We start from the raw sequence: 23,994 nt of genomic DNA on the forward strand, positions 1-23,994 counted from the left end.
CGTGCCACATTGGACTTTAAGTTAGTGGTAAAATTTGGTCGACACATTCAGTGTTTATTTATGAAAAACACCAAAATTTGGAGAAAAAATTAAAAAATTAGCATTTTTTTAAAATTAAATGTATCTGCTTGTAAGACAGATAGTAATACCACTCAAAATAGTTACTAGTTTACATTTCACATATGTTTACTTTATATTTGCATTGTTTTTTGAACGTCCTTTTATTTTTCTAGGACGTTACAAGGCTTAGAACTTTAGCAGCAATTTTTCATATTTCCAAGAAAATTTCAAAAACCTTATTTTAGGGTCCGGTTCCGTTTTGAACTGGTTTTGAGGGCCTTGTATAATATAAACCCCCTATAAATTAGCCCATTTTAAAAACTGAACCCCTCAAAGTATTCAAAACAGCATTTAGAAAGTTTCTTAACCCTTTAGGCGTTTCACAGGAATTAAAGCAAATTAAAGGTAAAATTTACAAATGTCATTTTTTTTGCAGAAAATCAGTTTTGATCCATTTTTTTCTGTAACACAGAAGGTTTTTACCAGAGAAACGCTACTCAATATTTATTGCCCAGATTCTGCTGTTTTTAGAAATATCCCACATGTGGCCCTAGCGTGCTACTGGACGGAAACACCGGCCTCCAAATCAACGGATCACCTAGAGGATTTTGGGGCCTTATCTTTAGTAGAATATATTTTAGGCACCATGTCAGGTTTGAAGAGGTCTTGTGGGCCCAAAAAAAAGAAAACGCCCCAAAAAAGACACCATTTCGCAAACTACACCCCTCAAGGAATTTATGAAGGGGTATAGTGAGCATTTTGACCCCACAGGTATTTTGCTGAATTTAGTGTAATTAGGCTCTAAAATGAAAATCTAAGTTTTTTCTAATAAAATGTCGTTTTGGCTCAGATTTTTCCATTGTCACAAAGGATAAAGGAGAAAAAGAACACCAACATTTGTAAAGCAAACTCTTCTGAATACGGCAATACCCCATATGTGGTAATAAACTGATGTTTGGACCCACGGCAGGGCTCAGAAAGGAAGGAGTGGAACTTGGCTTTTGGAGCTCAAATTTTGCTTGATTGTTTTTCAGGTGCCATGTTTCATTTGCAAAGCCCATGAAAGGCCAAAACAGTGGAAACCCCACAAAAGTGACCCCATTTGGGAAACTACACCCCTCAAGGAGTCTATCTAGGGGTATAGCATTTAGACCCCACAGGTCTTTTGCAGAATTTATTGAAATTAGGCCGTGAAAATGAAAATCTACATTTTGTTCCACTAAATTGTAGAATGTTTTCACAAGGAACAAGCACCCCAACATTTGAAAAGCAATTTCTCCCGATTATGGCAATACCCTATATGAGGTCATAAACTGCAGTTTGGACACACAGCAGGGCTCAGAATGTCAGGAGCACTATTTGGCATGCAGATTTTGCTGTATTGGTTTTCGGCCACCATGTCCCATATGCAAAAGGCCTCTGGGCGGGGCCTAACAGGCCGCCGTACTTGGCAGACAGGGGGCCATTGTTAGGCCTCCTGTTGCCAACAGTCGATCGGCTAGGGTTGCTACCCGGCAATACTGTGATTGGTCAGTCACTACTGACTGACCATTCACATTGATCGCTGGAGGCGCCGCGCCGCGATTGTTCCCCCGACGAGTCACAGCGACTGTGACAGCCGATGTCACTGTTCTGTCACCATGTGTTTTGACATGGTGACAGAAAAGCACCATGACGTAACTGTACTTCATGGTACCTTAATTCGGTGCAAACCATGACGTACAGTTGCGTCAAGGTGCCCTAAGGGGTTAATTATCTCATTATATGTATACAGATGAACTGTACTCGACACATTATGTTTTTATATTATGTATTTATTTTTTTGGACTTGGCAATTTGAAATCCTTAAAGGGATATACCTTATTACATGAATTATGAAAGATCTGTATATATAGCACTATTTTTATACTCATTCAATGTAATTGTCTGAGTGCACTATGTACCCTATTTAAACTGTGCTGTGAACATTATTGAATTGTTTGAGAAAAGCCCATGCTAGGGGCAGAAACGTTGCATTATTATGGGTGAATAAAACACTTGAATACTGTATGGAGTGCTGCCTACTTTTGATAGATAGATTAGATAGATAGATAGATAGATAGATAGATAGATAGATAGATAGATAGATAGATAGATAGATAGATAGATAGATAGAACATTTATTTTTGTTTGTTTTGAGCCAAACTAGAAAAAAAAAGTTTGAGAACACTTTCATAATACAGAACTATGTGCTAGCACTGCCACATTATTGATAAAGGTGTTCCATAATATAAATGTGACACAGTATAGTATATCATACATTATTACATAATAAGACTATTATATTATGAAGATTATATTTAATCGTGAATTACATCTAGTTATGTATTCATTTTTATTTTTTTTAGATGGTCAATAATCCCTTAGCAAACCAGGCCGCAGCCGCAGCAGCCGCAGCAGCAGCCATGGGCTCCATAGCAAGTTCACAAGCCTTTGGGAATGCACTCTCCAGTCTGCAAAGTGTTGCTGGTCAGCTGGTTACAAATGCACAAGGGCAGGTAATAAAATGAAGTTTATATTATGTATGTATGTATTTATGCGTTTTTCAGTCAAAACTCATTCATAAAAACGAATACCAATATATGTGAAGCACTGAATTGAATCTCTACACACAATTATAGCTCCAAGTGAAGTAGGAGAGGAGTTATAAGTAGATTATTCATTATTTATCGTCGGGCTTCTCAAATGTTTTCTATTGGGGCCTCGCCAGCCAGAACATGAGGACTCCTCACCATCAGAGTCCATGCTAGTTTTAAATGTATTTTTCACAGGTCTACTGATCCTAGTATAATATTAAAATAAGCACAATAGAAGAATTATGTTGCTTATGTTGCAACCACAGAAACGCCGATGCAGCTTATGATCACAGATGTGAAAACAGCCACTCCAGCTGCGCCCCACCAACAACTAGGGAGCGCCTCACAGTTTAAGAAGCAATGATTTATACCATTTATACCCCATGTCAGAAGTCCTCACCATTTAATGGTTCCAAACTAAAACGTAAATGTTGAACTTGGAATAGAGCCAAATTTCTTGGTCTTTGATTGGTCTATCAGGTATTAGGTATCAGAAATATTAGGTGTTACTCCCTAAACCACCATGAATATAAGATATTAATCTATAACTACCTTAGGATACACCAAGGATAATGGATATCAATGTTAACCCCTTCACAGTGGCGTACGGGGCCCACGGCATGAGGGGGCCCGTGTCACCCGCCAGCACGGGCCTCCACTATGGCCGGAGGCTCCGCTAGCAGCCACTATGGCTGCTACAGCGCGACGCCACTGAACACTACGGCAGAGCAGGGAGGTATCTCCCCATTCTGCCATTAAACAAAAGACATGTATCCCCTATCCACAGGATAGGGGATACATGTGTGATCGCTGGCAGCGATAGGGAGAACGGGGGACTGAAAGTCCCCTGAAGTTCTCCATCACAAACCTCGGACTTCCGGGGTCTGTGTCGGCAGCGCCGTAGAAATGAATGGAGCGCCGGTCGCACTTGTGCGCATGCGTGACCAGCGCTCCTTTCCTTTTTATTGAGCTGCGCAGATGCCGGAAGTCAGAAGTTAGTCATGGAGAACTTCCGGGGACTTTCGGTCCCCCGTTCTCCTTATCAGTGCCAGCGATCATACATGTATCCCCTATCCTGTGGATAGGGGCTGCATGGTGTTACCTACAGGGGGCGGGACTCTGCATGGCGTTACCTACAGGGGGGGAGACTCTGCATGGCGTTACCTACAGGGGGGGGGACTCTGCATGGCGTTACCTACAGGGGGGGGACTCTGCGTGGCGTTACCTACAGGGGGGGGACTCTGCGTGGCGTTACCTACAGGGGGCGGGACTCTGCATGGCGTTACCTACAGGGGGGGAGACTCTGCATGGCGTTACCTACAGGGGGGGGACTCTGCATGCCGTTACCTACAGGGGGGGGACTCTGCGTGGCGTTACCTACAGGGGGCGGACTCTGCATGGCGTTACCTACAGGGGGGGGACTCTGCATGGCGTTACCTACAGGGGGGGACTCTGCGTGGCGTTACCTACAGGGGGGGGACTCTGCGTGGCGTTACCTACAGGGGGCGGGACTCTGCATGGCGTTACCTACAGGGGGGAGACTCTGCATGGCGTTACCTACAGGGGGGGGACTCTGCATGGCGTTACCTACAGGGGGGGGACTCTGCGTGGCGTTACCTACAGGGGGCGGACTCTGCATGGCGTTACCTACAGGGGGGGACTTTGCATGGCGTTACCTACAGGGGGGGACTCTGCATGGCGTTACCTACAGGGGGGGACTCTGCATGGCGTTACCTACAGGGGGGACTCTGCATGGCATTACCTACAGGGGGGGGACTCTGCATGGCGTTACCTACAGGGGGGGGACTCTGCATGGCGTTACCTACAGGGGGGGCTGTATGGCGTTATCTACAGGGGGGACTCAGCATGGCGTTACCTACAGGGGGGGGACTCTGCATGGCGTTACCTACAGGGGGGGCTGTATGGCGTTATCTACAGGGGGGGACTCAGCATGGCGTTACCTACAGGGGGGGACTCTGCATGGCGTTACCTACAGGGGGGGACTCTGCATGGCGTTACCTACAGGGGGGGGACTCTGCATGGCGTTACCTACAGGGGGGGGACTCTGCATGGCGTTACCTACAGGGGGGGGACTCTGCGTGGCGTTACCTACAGGGAGCGGACTCTGCATGGCGTTACCTACAGGGGGGGACTTTGCATGGCGTTACCTACAGGGGGGGACTCTGCATGGCGTTACCTACAGGGGGGACTCTGCATGGCATTACCTACAGGGGGGGGACTCTGCATGGCGTTACCTACAGGGGGGGGACTCTGCATGGCGTTACCTACAGGGGGGGCTGTATGGCGTTATCTACAGGGGGGACTCAGCATGGCGTTACCTACAGGGGGGGGACTCTGCATGGCGTTACCTACAGGGGGGGCTGTATGGCGTTATCTACAGGGGGGGACTCAGCATGGCGTTACCTACAGGGGGGGACTCTGCATGGCGTTACCTACAGGGGGGGACTCTGCATGGCGTTACCTACAGGGGGGGGACTCTGCATGGCGTTACCTACAGGGGGGGGACTCTGCATGGCGTTACCTACAGGGGGGGACTCTGCATGGCGTTACCTACAGGGGGGGACTCTGCATGGCGTTCTCTACAGAGGGGGCTGTGTGGCGTTATCTACAGGGGGGGACTCTGCATGGCGTTACCTACAGGGGGGGACTCTGCATGGCGTTACCTACAGGGGGGGACTCTGCATGGCGTTACCTACAGGGGGGGGACTCTTCATGGCGTTACCTACAGGGGGGACTCTGCATGGCGTTACCTACAGGGAGGGACTCTGCATGGCGTTTTCTACACAGGGGGCTGTATGGCGTTATCTACAGGGGGGGGGGACTCTGCATGGCGTTACCTACAAGGGGGGACTCTGCATGGCGTTCTCTACAGAGGGGGCTGTATGGCGTTATCTACAGGGGGGGCTGTAAAAAAGGCACTATCTACAAGGGGGGGGGGCGTTGTGTGACACCCAGGGGAGGGGGGGCCCCAGTCAACAGTTTGCTATGGGACCCAGTCTTACCGAGTTACGCCCCTGCCCCTTCATCTCCCTAGACCACCACAGATACTACACATTAATCCCTTAACGACTGCCCGCTGTCTTTTGACGGCAAGTGGTGCAGGTCCTTAGTCTACAGCAATGTCTTTTGACGATGCTTTAGAAAAGGCTTATGAGCGATCCAGTGATCGCTCATTCTCTAGAAGGAACTGTAACTAACAGCTCCTGAACTTATAGAAGCCTAGTGAATACATCTCGAATCAGAAAAAAACTCCAATCCCAGCTGTTTCATTCTTTGGTCACTGCAGTTCATGACCACGGCATGATCAAAGGGGACTATCCTCACGTCACCGGAAATTACCCCAGAGCTGTGTTGCCCTAACAGCAGCCAGTATCATAGTGACACAGTATAATATATAATATTAGCATACAGGTATATTCTAAGTTATAAAAAAGTTATTCCTTCATGGGATTAAAAACAAATGTAACAAAAAAAATAAATAAAAAAATATATCATTAAAAAGTTCATTATTTAGCATAAAATAATGTTAATGCCCATACTGATGTACATTACATAAAAACTAAAAAGTACAAAAGTATGGCTGCTGAAAGGCACAGAGGCAAAAACGGAAAAATGCAGCTCCACATTAAGGCCTCATTCACACGACAGGGTTTCCCGTCCGGGTGCCGGCCATTCATAAATCGGCCGGCACCCGGCTGCATCAGGAATAATAGACCCCTAATGGGGCTATTCACACGACCGATTTTTTGACGGCCGGGAAAACCGGCCGTCAAAAAATAGGGCATGCTCTATTTTCGGCCGGGTGCCCGGCCGCCCAGCTCCCATAGAAGTCTATGGGGCCGGGTAATACACGGCCATCACCGGAATGTGTCCCGAGTGATGGCCAGTTTTTCCGTGGCTTGCGCTCTATCTCCTCCTCCTCACAGCGCAGAGTGCATGTGAGGAGGAGGAGTTGATGCCATTCGGACGAATGGCTACGCTGTACACTGTGTGGCAGGGCCGGGGAGTACAGCAGGTGGAAGGGAGCGCTGCGCTGGCTCCCTTCCCCTTCTTGTTAAAAGCGCCGTGGCCCGGCGACACCTTCCATGGCGCCGCTAGCAGCTGCTGCTGCTGCGGCTGCTACTACCGTAGCGACGCCACTATAGCAGAGCAGGGAGGTATCTCCCCGCTCTGCTATGTGCTAGCTCCATTTTAGCTCCCTGAAGGAGCGGAATCCCTGTGTGTTCGGGGATTCCGCTCCTGGACAGAGCGCTTGATGTCTCTGTCCATATCTGGGCAGTGACATCAGGGGAAACTCCTGAAGCGGAATCCCCGAACACATGGGGATTCCCCTTCAGGAGTTGCCGCTGATGTCACAGTCCAGATCTACCCGGCCCGGAACGGATGCAAAACTTTATGCAAACCGGCCGGGCAAAATGGACGATTTTACCGGCAGACAATCGGGCTCGGGCGGGACCCGGTCGTGTGAATCCCGCCTAAGGCCTTTTCAGGCATGGTCATTAAGGGGTTAATCACTGCACAGCTCTAGACCGCCAGGAATATTATATGAATACTATTACTAATCCCTTAAACACCCTATGTGATAGTACATTTAGAAAGATGGCAAAATAATATAATATAATCATTTTGCAATCTCAGTTTTTAGAAATCCTGCATTTACCAATGCTTCGTTTAGTATATTAAAGCCCCTTTTACACAGGCCGATGCAAATTGTAGGGAAGAACCATTGTTTATACGATTGTTCGGTCCCCATACAGTTTGCATATTCTCGACATCGCATCCCCTGTTCACATTAGGAGATGTGCTGCTGACAACAATTATTTTTAAATCTCTTCCTGGTGTTATGTCAGAGCTATGCTATGTGCTCTTAGCCAATTATATATCTACCCTATCCTACCCTACCCTAGCTTCCCCTACCCTATGCATGAGTCTCAAAGACACACTGAGGGAGATATACAGAAGCTGCATCCCCCTCCTCCCTCGCTTCCCGGTGTTCTATTTACTGTATTACTCCAGATGGATATTTTGGTAAAACAGGAACAAAGCCTGCAGGCAGGGAAAGGGAAGCTACAGGCTGGTAGTCTGGAGGTGAGGAAGATGGCACTTTTTTTTTTAACTTTTTTTTAAAGTTTTACAATCGGATAGAAAGGTAAACTGTACTAAAACACAAGGGGAAAGAAAAATAATAAATGGCTACTAGGTAGGGGAGAGTTCTAAAGTGCATCTTTTGTACATTCTGAAATATAGTAATTTATACAATTATTTTGTAAACATCACAATTATGTGTATATATATATATATATATATACACACACACACATATATATATATACATATATATATACACACACATATATATATATATATATATATATATATATATATATCAGTTCTAATCTTTATATTGAATTTTGTGTGTCTACTATTTATAATCATAGATATGGTAAGTTCAGTCTTACATTTTAAACAGTGCATAAATAGCAATTTCTGTCACATAGAGGCAGGATCTTTCCAATATTACAAGCAGAGCTGCATCTCCTTACACCTGTTGCACACATCTAAAAAAAAACAAAAGTGCATTATTTCCTAATAAACAACAATAACTATTGATTATTCATTACATTTCTTCTGCAAATCCCACCAATTGATTATCTTTGCAATGCTTTGGTAAATTGAACACACTTTCCTCAGTTACATTTTTTTTTCTTACATAGTAAACAAAGATACATTTGAAGCCTTTTTACCTGCCATTCAAGATCCAGAGAAGATGCTGACCTTGTCATATTTATAGGGTTGGAGCAGAATTGTTCCATCACCATCCTGGGTGTTGAACGATGGAGCTTGTCAAAGTGAGACCATATCTAATGAATCATCTTATCGCAGGTGCACACTGCACATATTAAAAGAGGATTGTATGAACAATGTGCCCTCTACAATAACCTTTCAATGTCTACTTTAACCCGTCTTTCAATCCCTTTCATCAGACGATCATCTTGTACAGCAGATCTTAAAGACTTCTATAATTATTGGTCAGCTTGAGCATGGAGGGGAAACGCAGAGTTAGAATTGTAACTCGTTGTCGTCTGAGCGGCTTAGAGATTATTATGCTCTTACTTGCTGTTTTTCTACAATAACTGCCTCTCAATAACACATTCAAAGCAATACATAAAATAGATTGCGTGATTCTGTAGGAGAACAGCAAACACTTGTTCCTAACAACCAGGGGCGTAGCTAAAGGCTCATGGGCCCCGATGCAAAAGTTCTTATTGGGCCCCCCCCCCGCAAACTCCTCATGGCCGACGGTCCGCAGCTTTCAGCTGCATCGCTGGGTCTCCTAAGTGACCCAACAATGCAGCACTAGCAGCCGGGGCGTCACTAAGGCTGGGTTCACACACCCTATTTACGGACGTAATTCGGGCGTTTTAGCATTGAATTACGTCCGAAAATGCGGCTCAAAAGCGTTGGCAAACATCTGCCCATTCATTTGAATGGGTTTTACGATGTTCTGTGCCGACGGTCATTCTTTTTACGCGCCGCTGTCAAAAGGCGGCGCGTAAAAAAGACGCCCGCGTCAAAGAAGTGCCTGTCACTTCTTCAGACGTAAATGGAGCCGTTTTCCATGGAAAAACAGCTCCAATTACGTCCGTAATGGACGCAGCGAAAAACGCCTGCACATGCCATTACGTCTGAAATTCCAGAGCTGTTTTCTCCTGAAAACAGCTCCGTAATCTCAGCCGTAACGGACGCTGCCGTGTGAACATTCCCTGAGGGCTTAAAATGTCAGGGGAAATAGCCCCAATATATATGTGTCCGCCCAAAAAAAAAAGTGTGTATAGGAGACAGCATAGCATATCTATAGCACTACGACCCTATAAACTATGGATAGGATTAGATACATTGGCTCAGCAGACTGTATCACACATGATAGGATTAGATACAGTGACTGAGCAGACAGTATCACACATGATAGGATTAGATACAGTGGCTGAGCAGACAGTATCACACATGATAGGATTAGATACAGTGGCCGAGCAGACAGTATCACACATGATAGGATTAGATGCAGTGGCCCAGCAGACAGTATCACACATGATAGGATTAGATACAATGACTCAGCAAACCGTATCACACATGATAGGATTAGATACAGTGGCTCAGCAGACAGTATCACACATGATAGGATTAGATATAGGGCCCAGCAGACAGTATCACACATGATAGGATTAGAGATAGGGCCCAGGAGACAGTATCACACATGATAGGATTAGATACAGTGGCCCAGCAGACAGTATCAGACATGATACGATTAGATACAGGGCCCAGCAGACAGTATCACACATGATAGGATTAGATACAGTGGCTCAGCAGACAGTATCACACATGATAGGATTAGATATAGGGCCCAGCAGACAGTATCACACATGATTGGATTAGATACAGGGCTCAGCTCGCTGACACTGCGGCTCCAGCGCTGGACCCAGGAAAGGTAAAAATAATAATTTTGCTTCTTTATGTGTTACTGATTATTTTTGTGTGTTTGTGTTTTTTTACAGGTTCGGTTGTTGGACTTCGGATTCGAGGACTTCAATGACGGCGTTTTTTTTATTCTCAATAAAATGGTTACTGGGGTTTGTGTTTTTATTTCAATAAAATATTTTTTCTATGTGCTTGTATTTTTTTAAACTTTATTATCACCGCCTTAGTAATTGCCGCTGGCTGATTGACAACCTCCATTACTAAGGCGGGGCTTAATGCTAGCAGGTGCAGAGGCCAACACTAACCCCCATTATTAGCCCGGTACCCACCGCCACCAGGGATACTGGGAAGAGCCGGGTACGAACCAGTACCCGACCATCTGTAGTGACGGTCAGTCACCGGGGCGGCCGCAGGCTGTTAGTATTAGGCTGGGGAAGGCCAAAAACAGTGGCACCTACCACCCTGGTAATGCTGCCTGCTGCTGCTGTGTTGTATCTGGCTGGTTATGAAAATTGGGGGGGACCTGACATCGTTCTTTCCAATTATTTTTTATTTTATTTATTTTTAAATGACGTGGGGTCCCCCTCATTTTTCATAACCAGCCAGATACAATAAAGCAGCAGCAGCCTAGCATTACCAGGATGAGAAGGGCCACTGTATCTGGCCTTTCCCCTCCTGATAACACCAGCCTGCGGCCACCCCAGTGGCCGACCATCACTACAGATGGTGAGGTACTGGATCGTACCCGGCTCTTCCCAGCACCCCTGGTGGCGGTGGGTACCGGGGTAATAATGGGGGTTAGTGTTGGCCTCTGCACCGGCTAACACTAAGCCCCGCCTTAGCAATGGATGCTGTCAATCAGCCGGCGGCCATTACTAAGGCGGTAGTAATATAGTTTAAAAAAAAACACAGACATAGAAAAAATATTTTATTGAAATAAAAAAAAAAACACACAACCCTCATTAACCATTTTATTGATAATAAAAAAAAAAGCCGTCATCGAAGTCGTCCTGGAATCCGCCGTAGTCCAACGACCGAACCTGTAAGAAAATACACAAGAAAAACGATTAGTAACACATGTGTTAGGCTTAGAAACAGGGCCCATGTGTGATACTGTCTGTGGGACCCTGTATCTAAGCCTACCACAAGGCAGGCTTAGATACAGGGTCCAGCAGACAGTAATCTTATACAGTATAAGATTACTGTGTGCTGGGGCCCTGTATCTAAACCTACAGTGTGGTAGGCTTATATACAGGGCCCATCAGACAGGATCACACATGGGCCATGTATCTAAGCCTACCATGTGATTTGCTTAGATACAGGGCCCAGCAGACAGCATCACACAATCTGTGATCCTGTCTCATGGGCCCTCTAAGCCTGCTACATCGTAGGCTTAGGGGTTGTGCAGTCCCTAAGCATTGATGGCCTATCCACAGGATAGGCCATGAATAGCTGATGTGTCTCCCGGCAAATCAGCTGTTTTGAAGGGGCCGCAGCACTCGTACGAGAGCTGCTTCCCCTTCATTTCACTTACTCGCTCACACTGTGAATCGCCGACACCGATTCACAGTGTGACCGGAATGAAGGGGAGCAGCTCTCGTACGAGTGCTGCGGCCCCTTCAAAATAGCTGATTGGCGGGTCCCGGGAGTCGCACCCCGCCAGTCAGGGCTAATCTTACCTTCCTCTTCAGCCGCGGCGGTAGTTCTGTCATCTCAATGCTGTGCGCGGCGCATAGCGCTGTGACGTCATGCGCTGCGCACAGCGCTTGACGTCAGGACCTCCGCTGCGATCCGGAACCAGGAAGGTAAGTAAAGTCTGTTACTATAGTAACAGGGGCCCACGGCCCGAGTTACTATAGTAACTTTTTATTGATGTGGTGCGACCGCTGCGACGCCTATAGCTACGCCAGTGCTAACAACTGATAAAAGTAAAGTTTGTGTGGCTTAGCTGCAATACCATATACAACCTGTTGCATAGGTCTGGTGCTGTTTTTGGAAGAAAGCAGCCAAGTTTTTCTAATCCTGCACAACCCTTTTTAAGTTTATCATTGATCAAGTCTACATAAAATTAATATCTTTTGTCAGTGGTATCTGTAAATGTGGCTTGTCCAAAATTTACATTTACAAAACATATACTGCTACAATCGAGGGCTGTGTTAAAAAATGATGGCATATGTATGATGATTGTATTGATGGAAAAGTCCATAAATTACACATAACGATTTTTCACACCAATGATTATCTGTTGGTGGGTTCAAATTACTATGTGTAAATGCAACTTTAATTTATTTTTCAAAACCATAATAGATTTCATTGAACCAAATAGAAGTGTAGATAAGATAAATATTTGGTTGATACTTGGACTTTTTTACATGGATAAACAGAAAAATGACCTTTAGGGCCTGTTCACATCAGCGTTAGGTTCTGTTGATGGATTCCGTCAGACCTTTCTATCAGGAGAACCCATCAATGTAAAGGAAAACAGAAACCACAGCTTTCCATTAGCATTACTACTGATTTAAATGGTAATGCTTCCGTTGCCAATGGTTTCCGTTTGTCTGCAATCCGTAAGGTTTCCGTTTTTTTGCCGGAAACAATAGTGTAGTCGATTGTGCTATTGATTCTGTCAAAAAACTGAAACCTTACGGGAAAGAGACAAACTGAAACCATTAGCAATGGAAGCATTACCATGGAAATCAATGGTGAGGCTGGGTTCACACGAGCACATTAACGTCCGTAATGGACGGACGTATTTCGGCCGGAAGTCCCGGACCGAACTCAGTGCAGGGAGCTGGGCTCCTAGCATCATAGTTATGTACGATGCTAGGAGTCCCTGCCTCGCTGCAGGGCAACTGTCCCGTACTGTAAGCATATTTTCAGTATGGGACAGTAGTTCCACGGAGAGGCAGGGACTCCTAGCATCGTACATAACTATGATGCTAGGAGCCGGCTCCCTGCACTGAGTTCGGTCCGGGACTTCTGGCCGAAATACGTCCGTCCATTACAGACGTTAATGTGCTCGTGTGAACCCAGCCTAATGCTAACGGAAAGCTGTGGTTTCCGTTTGCCTTTCCATTGATGGGTTCCCCTGATGGAAAGGTCTGACGGAATCCATCAACAGAACCTAACACTGATGTGAACACACCCGTGGTATCAAAGTAAACAAGATGCAAGTTGATTAATATTTATTCTATTTATTTACACAAAAAATCTCATGTGCATATAGACATTGCAATTTTTGACCTATTAATCTTTGCAAAACTTTTTAGGCGCTGTCAAGATGTATGGGAACAGCTAAATCTGTGACTTTTAAAAATTGGCTCAGGGTAGGGGATGGTATAAAGTAATAATCTGTCATATATTCACTCCCTAAAGTGCCCCCCCTGAGGCCCTGTTTTCCACCACTACGGCCCCAGAAGCTCCTGCAGCGGTCACATGCCGTTCATCAGTCACGTGGCGTTGCAGCCAATCGCTGGACTCAGCGGTGATACTTCAATGAACAGCATGTGACCACTGAGGCCAGTGATTGGCTGCAGTGGCACGTGACCGATAAACGGAACATGAACGCTACAGGAACATCCGGGACCAGAAAGGCTGAGAACTGGGTCTTAGCACTTTAGCAGGGGGTATTTCAGGGAGTGAGTATTTGCTAGATATTACTTTATACCATTCTCTGCCCTGCTGTCAATTTTTAAAAGTCCCGAGAACCCCTTTATGTCCAGCTACAATTTCTCAACTAAATTGACATTTTAATGCATTCCTATGAACAGTAGTTTTGGCTTGATGTTTGAGGTTTTTGTCCTTGTGGAAAAGAAATCTCCCATATTGCAGTTCTTTTGCAGACTGCAGAAGGTTTTCATCCAAAATGTCCCTGAATTTTTCCACGTTAATTTTACACTAAGATGACATGATGCAGCCAAAATTATTCGCTTTAGCGTGCATGTTGTGATCTCTGTGGTGTACAGTATAGCTAAAATGTAAAACGGTGGTTTTATCAGACTATCACTATATGACCTCCATCCAGTTACTTTCACAGTATCCCACTTGCCTTTTGGAAAACTGTAGTCAAAATGTCTTGTAATCTTTATTTAACTTAATTAGAGTTATAATAATTGAAATACTCAGGCAACGGTTGATGTATAGTCTCTCAAATCACAGCCACAGAAGTTTTGAACGCTTTCATAAAAGTCAGGCCTTGTTTACACCATGCAGTTTTGATGAAATTTTTGCATGGCTTTTTTTGCATCAAAATCAGGAGTGAATCCTAAACTACTACTCTTATTTTATGCAACCCTAGTTTTAACTAAAAAAAAAAACCACATACAAAAACTGCACTGTGAACCTCATGGGTCTCTTGGTGCCATTGATTTTTAAGGGCAATCTGCTTTAGGCATATTTGCAGCCTCATGCACAGGACAAAGCCTCATGCACATAGTGACTGTACAGCGGCACACTGAGTCCCTACAGCTGTGTAGGGACTCCATGTGCCACCTTATGGTGCCTCTGTATATCATTGTATTAGGCCAGGCTCCCACGTAGCGTAAACGCTGCGGAATTTCCGCAATGGAAAATCTCATGCCCACTCTGAAGAAAAAAAAACGCAGCATAAATGTTAATAAATTGACCTGCGGTGTGGAATTTAATTCCGCAGCATGTAAATTTATGCTGCTTTTGAGTTGATTTTCCGTTTTGGGTTTTCCCAATTGAATTCAATGGGGATGCAAAACCCGCAACAGAAAGCCAAGTGTTGCAACTTTTGTGCCGTATTCGTAATTACCCAGAATGCCCTCCTTCATGCAGTCCGGCCTCCTGGGATGACGTTTTATCCTATGTGACCACTGCAGCCAATCACAGGCTGCAGCATCACATGGCCAGCTATGTTATCATAGTCATCGTAACAACAAGGGGGTAAGTATGAACAATTTTCTTCTGTAGGGGAAATTCCATTTGAAAAAACGCACCACAATGAGGTGCGATTTTTCAGGCGGAATGTACTGTGGGTTCCAGGTCAGACACGCTGTGTGATATTTACACAGCGTATCCGATCCGTGTAAACTCGGCCTTATGGCGGTTTTCTCTGTAATACAGAATCCAATGAAACGTGGAGGTTTTTTTTGTTGGATTTCGTATGAAAAAAACTTTTAATGAAATTGGAGGTATATGCTAGTACAGTAATGCATCAAATATTTTTTTTGGGTGCTGCAATATGGCTCTGTAGAACTCGGAACTTGTATGGGGACATAGTACAGATGAGTGCATGAGCCCTTGGTTTTTGCTTTTTATTTTGATTGACTAAGGCTCTGTTCACATCTGCGTTGGGGTGCCGTTCTGACGTTCAGTTTGAGGCTTCCGTCAGAACGGGACCCTGAGCAGACACAAACTGACACCGACAGAAACCAGGGGTTTCCGTCTCCATCACCATTGATTTCAATGGTGATGGAGCCGGTGCCCGTGGTTTCCATTTGCCTCTTTTGTGCACCGGATCAGTCGTTTAGCCGGAAGCAATAGTGTAGTCAACTAATCTATTGCTACCGGCAAAACGATGGGTCCTGTGCACAAAATAGGCAAACGGAAACCACAGGCATCGGCTCCGTCACCATTGAAATTAATGGTGATGGAGACGAAAACCTCTGGTTTCCGTCAGTGTCAGTTTATGTCTGCTCAGGGTCCCGTTCTGACGGAAGCCTCAGACAGAACGTCAGAACGCCACCCCAACGCAGATGTGAACAGAGCCTTAACTGCACTCCTAGGGAAAGTGGGTGACTTGGTAATCGGTTTTACTGTCATTTGTCTTAACATTAAACGGACTCATCAGCAATTGGACCTTCTAGGTAAAGAAGAGCAGTATGGATCCCCTCTAACACTTGTTCTAGGTTCTATGCTTCACTTGGTGAGATATTCCACCTTATTGCTGTAACTTGTATTTAAACAGGTATGCAAGGAATCCACAGGGATTCTTAATAAAACGTAACCTTTATTTAGGCATAGAGTAAAAAGCGTCATTTGCAGGGCCGTTTCCAGCTAACATCGGAGAGTAGATAAAAATGTAGGTACATGAAAAATTTTAATCTGTAATGGCACCAACTGCATCCCATATATCACATCACATTAACTAAAGTTAACTAAATATTAATAATACCCGTGCAGTCAGAAAAGCCGATTGTGATCACATCCCTCAAAACAATGCGGACACCTCGTCACATAATTCTGGTAGAAGTCATCTTAACCCCTTTACGACCACCCTTCGAGTATGTATGTCATAGGGGGAAAGATGTTGTATGGAGCAGGCTTACTGGCTGAGCCCGCTCCATACGCTGCAGGTGCTAGCTCAGTATTATGTACATCTGACACCATGCTCTAACTGCTGGGATTGGAGATTACAATGTTCCCAGTGGCCTTAGGTGACGTGGTCAATAGCAATCGCAACAATTAACCCCTTACAGTCCAAGCCATTTTTTTTAATTTTCGTTTTACACTCCCCACATTCTATGAGCCATAACCTTTAGATTTTTCCATCAATGGAGCGGTGTGAAGGCTTGTTTTTTTGCGGAAGGAGTTGTAGTTTCTATTGGCACAATTTAAAGTACCATATAATGGAATTGGAAAAAACTGTGATTCCTCCATTTTCTTTTTGGGTTTAGTTTTTACGTATTTCACTGTGCGGTAAAAACAACAAATTTACTTCATTCTGCTGGTCAATAGGATTACGGTGATACCAAACTTAAATAGGTTTTTTTATATTTTTACTCCTTTTACAAAGAAAAACTATTTGTTAGAAAAAAGAAAGTTTTTTTCCATATTCTGAAAGCCATAACTTTTTTTATTTTTTCATTGATTGAGTGGTGGCAGGAACAGTGGTTTTTTTAATTGGTACCATTTTTTGATACCTATGACTTTTCCATCACTTTTTATTAAAAAAAAAATTCACTGCAAAGTTGACCAAAAAACAGCGATTCTGGCATTTTATAATTTTTTTCTTTTTACTGTGTTCACTGTATGCATTAAATAATGCTATAATGTAATAGTTCTGACTTTCACAAACGCAGCAATACCAATTTTCTTTATTTTTACATTACTTCAGAGGAAAAATGGGAAAAGAGAGCTTTTTTGAACTTTTAATTATTATTTTTTTTTAAATTCCACTGCTCAAAACTTTATTTAACTTTTTTTTACATATTCTATTAGTCCCCATAGGGGACTTGAACCATCGATCATTAGATACTAATGTATTGCAGGGTATAGTCATTTTTACAGGCTTCTGTTAAGCCCTGCCACAGGGAGGGTTTAACAGAGATAGAGTGAAGACAGTCCTGGGGGCCTTCATTAGGCTCGTGGGCTGCCATGACAACAATCGGCACCCCACATTCGCATTGTGGGGGTGCCAATGAGCTATCAGAGGGGGCCGCCCCCCTTCCCATAACACCTCAGGTGCTGTGGTCGTGATTGTCAGCAGCATTTGAGGGGGTTAAAAGGCCAGGTACAGCAGGATCGCTGTTCCTGGCTGTTAGTTAGCTGTAATACACAGCTGACACCCGCAGCATATGGAGCGCGCTCAGCGTGTGAGCGCGATTCATTCTTCTCTGCCTGCACCATGACGGCCACTTACGGCATGGTGCGTGAAGGGGTTAAACTGTTGAAAGTGGGGGCGTCCCCCTATGACATCCCATCACCCCCCTCGGCGATGCGATGGCTGGGTGCCAATGGTTGTCATGGCAGCCTGGGGGTCTGCCAGCTTTGTACTCCTCTTAAGCCCTGCCAAAGGTAGGGCTTCATAGGAGTCTGTCAAAATCCTGGTATATTGTAATACATAAGTATTGCACTATATTGTGCAAGCATTCCAACGATCGCTAGTTCAAGTCCCCTAGGAAAAAAAAATAAGAAACAATTAAATTAGAAAATAAATGATACACAAAAAAATATTAAAAGTTTCCTCAAGACTAATGTAAAAAAAAAACATAATTGGTATTGTTGCGCCCGTAAAAGTCTAAACTATTACAATAAAATATTATTTAACCTGCAATGTGAATGCCAGAAAAAAAAAAAAGTGATCAAAAAGATGTATCTACCCTAAAATGATATTAATAAAAATTACAGCTCGTCCCGCAAAAATAAGCCCTCACACAGCTCCATCCATGGAAAAATAAAAAGTTCTGGCTCTCAGAATATTGCGACATGTAAATAAATTTTTTAACAAATTGTTTCTATTTTGTAATAGCTGTATAAATTTGATATTGACCATCAGAATAAAGTTCACATATCATTTTTACCTCACGGTGAACCCCAAAATACAATGGGGAAATTTATGTTTTTTTTCCACTCCACCTTACAAAATAGTTTTTCAAAGTTTCTCATATGGTAATTAAATAGTGCTATTAAAAATTTCAAATTGTCCCGCAAAAAAGTTATGGCTTTTGGGAGGCGAAAAAGAAAAAACAAAAATTTTAAATTAAAAAAATTGACTAGTCATTAAAGCGTTAAACAGATAGCTTACAATGTCCAAAATAATTGTATATGTTCTAATGTCCACCTCCTTATACAAGACCGCCATCTTTGTGCGCTGATTACATACCCCACTTATTTCCAAAGAAGGAAAGGAGAAGGCGTAGCCATATGTGTATGTAGCATCATGGCAACACATTATCGTGATGCTATAAGGTCAGGAAGATAGAAGTATACCACGCAAACAAGTCTCTGCTATTGCAACGAGAAGACAGGATGATTCCAAATCTTCCAAACCAAATTGAGAGATTGTGTGTATTTAGGCGCATCTGCATCGGCAATGGTTAACAGAGTTCCAGAATGGAATATAACATTACGAATGCATCGTCGCCTTAGTCACATATTATAGTATGCAACATCAGCATAGTTTGGAGACATGTATGGGCAGAGGTGTAACTTGAAGCATCGGGGCCCCAATGCAAAATCTACAACAGGGCCCCCACCTACCATATATCATTTATTATACTAGTGTCTTCTTATGCAACTAAGGGGCTTTTCAGCCCCCCAGTCTCCAGGGCCCAGATACGACTGCTATCTTTGCACCCCCTATAGCTACGCCCCCGTGCATGGGTATAAGATACTTCAATTGGTAGGAATATGTCTCCTTTTTATTATTGCAGCCGTTTTAGATTATTGTTACCAACAAACATAGCACAGGGCTATATTAATAGCAAAAAGATACAAACATATTTCTTATAAATTGCTATAGAAATGCAAGTTTCAAGTGGCCGGAATCGGAATAGTACAGGAGACCAAGGCTGTTACAGAACCATATAAAAGAGCTATGGCAATGCAGCACAGCTTATAAATGGTAAGGATAAGAGAAGACACTGATAATATTGTTAACCCCAGCCATACTTTTCTCCTAGCACTTTAATAAATAGTATGTATTGTCCCTGACACTGTCCTTGACAAATTGAGTTGGGAGATTTAGGATATTAAGAGTTTTTGGTTTGCAATACTTAAAAGGTCCTTTGACTAGAGTCGCTGTACTCCTGCCTCACGCTGAGCATTCTGTTAAAGTTGGTAGTGTGAAGTTAGATCAATGATATGGTATAAAGTCCGGAGTTGACAACATTCTAAATCAGCAATGTTAAACTTGAGGTGCTGTTTCCAACCTTTGTCGGCTCCTTTCATTTGCAGAGTCCATGTTTCATGTTGGATAGGTTACTATTGAAGAGAACTCCTACTGTTAAAGATTCTTGAAAAGCGACACAGTGAACACTGGAAAAGGGACAGTTTAGGGTTTATACTGCCATTACTTGCACATATTATGTACAAAGAAACAAAACTGTAGTAACACAAACCTTACTATTTGATGTATATTGTTTGGTCTTACATAAGTTATCCATGTAGTATGATCAGCACGTTTCCTAACTTACCCAGAAGTGAACATCAACAACAGTAATTGGTAGTATGATGGATTATTTGCACCACTTACATGATGTAGGAGTTAGGGCATGCCCAGACGTGGCGGATTTCTTCCGCAACTGTCCGAATCAATGCCGCACAGAATCTGCGTTGCAGATTCTGTTGCGGCTCTGCCCAAAATGGGCATTAAATTGATGCGGACTAGCCGTTGCGTATTGAGGTGAAAGTACTTCCCTTCTCTCTATCAGTGCAGGATAGAGAGAAGGGACAGCACTTTCCCTAGTGAAAGTAAAAGAATTTCATACTTACCGGCCGTTGTCTTGGTGACGCGTCCCTCTTTCGGCATCCAGCCCGACCTCCCTGGATGACGCGGCAGTCCATGTAACCGCTGCAGCCTGTGATTGGCTGCAGCCGTCACTTAGACTGAAACGTCATCCTGGGAAGCCGGACTGGAGGAAGAAGCAGGGAGTTATCGGTAAGTATGAACTTCTATTTTTTTTCAGGTTGATGTATATTGTGATCGGTAGTCACTGTCCAGGGTGCAGAAACAGTTACTGCTTATCGCTTAACTCTTTCAGCACCCTGGACAGTGACTATTTACTGACGTCGCCTAGCAACGCTCCTGTAATTACGGGTGCACACACGTAGTCACCCGTAATTATGGGTGCACACACGTAGTCACCCGTAATTACGGGAGCCCCATTGACTTCCTAAGTCTGGCTGTAGACCTAGAAATACATAGGTCCAGCCAGAATGAAGAAATGTCATGTTAGTAAAACCAATACGCTCCGCAGCACACATAACATCTACATAACATCTGCGGACTTCATTGCGGAATTTTGAATCTCCATTGAAGTCAATGGAGAAATTCCGCAATGAGTCCGCAACCAGTCCGCCACACGTCCGCAACAACCATTGTATGCTGCGGACACCAAATTCCACACCGCAGCCTATGCTCCACAGCGGAATTGTCCGCAACGTGCAAACGAACCCTACTAAAAAGCTGTGGAAGGCAATTCCAGAGCAATTCCGCCACGTCTGGCCATGCCCTTACATGTTTTTATATTGCCCTGTTGCAGTTTTTACTAATGTGGACAGATTTTGGGGAAGAGCATCAGGTGGAAAGTCCACCGGTTTTGCAACCTTCAGAACATTTGAATACACAGTGGGTGGAATTTATGAAGATCTCTATTCCAGTTTTCCGGCATATAAATGTTAAAATTTGTGTAAAAACCTATGCGAGAAAATTTACCGTATTTTTCGGACTATAAGACGCACCTAACTATAAGACGCACCCATATTTTAGACAACAGAAAATAGAAAAAAAATATCATATTTTACTACTTTTGCAAAGAAGAAAAACAATTTGTTAAAGAAATAATTGTTCTGTTTCACCACATTCTGAGAGCCATAACTTTTATATTTTTTTCATCGATTGAGCGGTGTGAGGGCTCATTTCTTGCGGGACAAGCGGTAGTTTTTATTCGCACCATTTTTTGGTACATAAGATTTTTTTAGCACTTTTTATTTAATTTTGTTTTAGCGCTATGGTGACCAAAAAAACAACAATTCTGGGGCTTTAATTTTTTTTTTCACGCCGTTTACCGTGCGAGTCAGATAATGCTATATTGTAATAGATCGGACTTTTACAGACACAGGGGATACCAATTTTTTTACAAATTTTACATTGTGCTTGGGGAAAAATGGGAAAAGTTTTTTTTTTTAACTATTAATATTTTTTTACACTCCTGAGAATTTCTGTAACTTTTATTTTACACATCCTATTAGTTCCACTCGGGGACTTGAACCAGCAATCATTAGATCGCTGGTACAATACACTGCAATACATGGATGAGTTACGGAAACAGTGTAATTCGCTGAGCTACGCTGTTTCCATAACTCCCATAGTAGTGAATGGCAGTTACAGAATCAGCGTAGCATGCTATGCTGTTTCCATAACTACTTTTCAGTTCTATGGAAGTTACGGGAACAGCGTAGCTCAGCGAGTTACGCTATTTCCGTAACTCGACCATGTACGCTGTTTTCGTAGCTACCAAGTTCCGGAAACAGCGTAGCTCGCGGTGCTACGCTGTTTCCGTTACTCCCATTCACTTCTATGGGCATTATGGAAGCATCATAGCTCAACGAGAGCTCGGCTTTTTCCGTAACTCCCGACCACCTAACCAGGAAGTGGCCGGAAGACAGCAAAGCCGAGTAAGACAGAACGGGGTTTAGGGGGCCCTGTTCTAAAGATAGATGTGGGTTCCAGAGGTGGGACCCGCATCTATCTGACATTTATGACATATCCTGTGGATATGTCATAAATGTCTCATGAGAAAACCCCTATAAATGCCGCGGTCGCTGTTGACCGCAGCATTTAACTAGTCAAACGGGCAGAAACCGTTAGAGCAGCGTGTCAGCTGTAAAACACAGCTGACACCTGCAGTGTATCGAGCGGGCTCAGTGTGTGAGCCCGCCTCAAACATCACCCCCCTCTCTCCATGATGTGCCGGCACATCATGGGTCGGGAAGGGGTTAATAGAAGGGAAGCGCTCAGGAGGCCTGGCAAAGCCGGGTCCCTTGACTGCCTGCTATAAGATGCAGGGACTTTTTAGCAAGATTTATTCTTGCTAAAAACTACGTCTTATAGTCCGAAAAATACGGTAACAACTTTTATTTTTTTATTTCTCTACTTCCACCACTTAAAAAAATGTAGGCAGGGTTTAGGCGGAGGTAACGTGGTCATTGAACCCCTATAAATTTACTAAGAGTTACTAGCATAACTTATAGCGCAATACTACTCCAGATTGTAGCTGGAGTAGATTGATTTTCTGGCGCACAGACTGCCTAAGATGCATTTTATTTATTTAGAGGCGTGCACCTCTTAATAAATTAGGTGCATCCTACTGCAACTTTCTTTAGATAAAGACTGGCGTATGAAACTTCAGTCATAATAAATTGCCCCTAAAATGTATTAGCTGCTAATAGATCTGAAGAACAGAAGCATGAAATAATCCAATTAGATGAGAGAATAAATGCATTTGCTCTCATTATTATATATAGTAAGTCACACTCACATAGAATACAGCAATAAATTTACTTTTCAGAGCCACACGTCTTGAAAAAGAAGATCCATATATTTTTGCTTCAGGAAATTGAACTTGTGGTCAGGACCTAGGCTGTGAAGCATTTTAATACACAATTAGCTGCTAATGGATAAGAAAATTGGGAGTTGATGAAAATAAAAGAAGAGAATGAGTGAGTTGTTCTTATTATTGTGATGAAGGGGCTATCTATGCTGCTTGATGGTAAATGGTGCTAATGAGGCCTGATAGATTTTGTGCTTCTAACAAGACTCAGTACAGAGCGACTGCAGTGGAAATAGATTTGATGGGATGCTATGCCCTTTGTAGTGTCTCTGGTGCTGACACTCAGTGACATAATCAGGTCACAAAGACGGTCAGAGCCATCAAAGAAAGCTATCTTTTCCCTTACTCATTATTAACTTACATTATTTATTTGCAAGCCACTAAAAAACGGCTATGGGCTGTTTGTATGGATTTCTGAACCATTTACTATGATACAGACCGGTTAATAAAACACAAAATTTGTTTTTCAATGGAGCCTTAATTAGCAAAGAGCATAAAACAGCCTATTCAAAATCATTGGAGGGTAAGGATTAGACTAATGTGGCCAACGAAGGACTATACATATATGAAAGTATTAAAAGCTAATGTAAGGTTAAATGTGTACATTCACTGAGCAAATTCAGTTTAAGGTGTTATTCGAATGCCTTAGTCTCTGGATATTTAGGACTATTGTATTATACTACATTACCACCATGTGAACACTTCTTATATATTATTATTATTATTATTATTATTATTATTATTATTATTATTCAGCTGCCAACATAAAGGTTGTTGCTAATTTTTACATATAATAAATATTG

At 43.4% G+C, this 23,994-nt stretch overlaps 1 protein-coding gene across 4 annotated transcripts in view; it reads left to right on the forward strand.

Annotated features, from left to right (window-relative positions):
* The window catches only part of POU6F2 (POU class 6 homeobox 2), a 456,399-nt gene that overhangs the window by 377,005 nt on the left and 55,400 nt on the right, over positions 1-23,994 (forward strand). For all 4 annotated transcript variants that reach the window (XM_075826933.1, XM_075826935.1, XM_075826934.1 and 1 more), the window contains one exon: positions 2,448-2,597. In XM_075826933.1, the coding sequence (XP_075683048.1) occupies positions 2,448-2,597 (150 nt within the window). The remainder of the gene's footprint in view (positions 1-2,447; positions 2,598-23,994) is intronic.

This window comes from Rhinoderma darwinii, chromosome 5, assembly GCF_050947455.1.
Source record: "Rhinoderma darwinii isolate aRhiDar2 chromosome 5, aRhiDar2.hap1, whole genome shotgun sequence".
Classification (NCBI taxonomy): domain Eukaryota; kingdom Metazoa; phylum Chordata; class Amphibia; order Anura; family Rhinodermatidae; genus Rhinoderma; species Rhinoderma darwinii.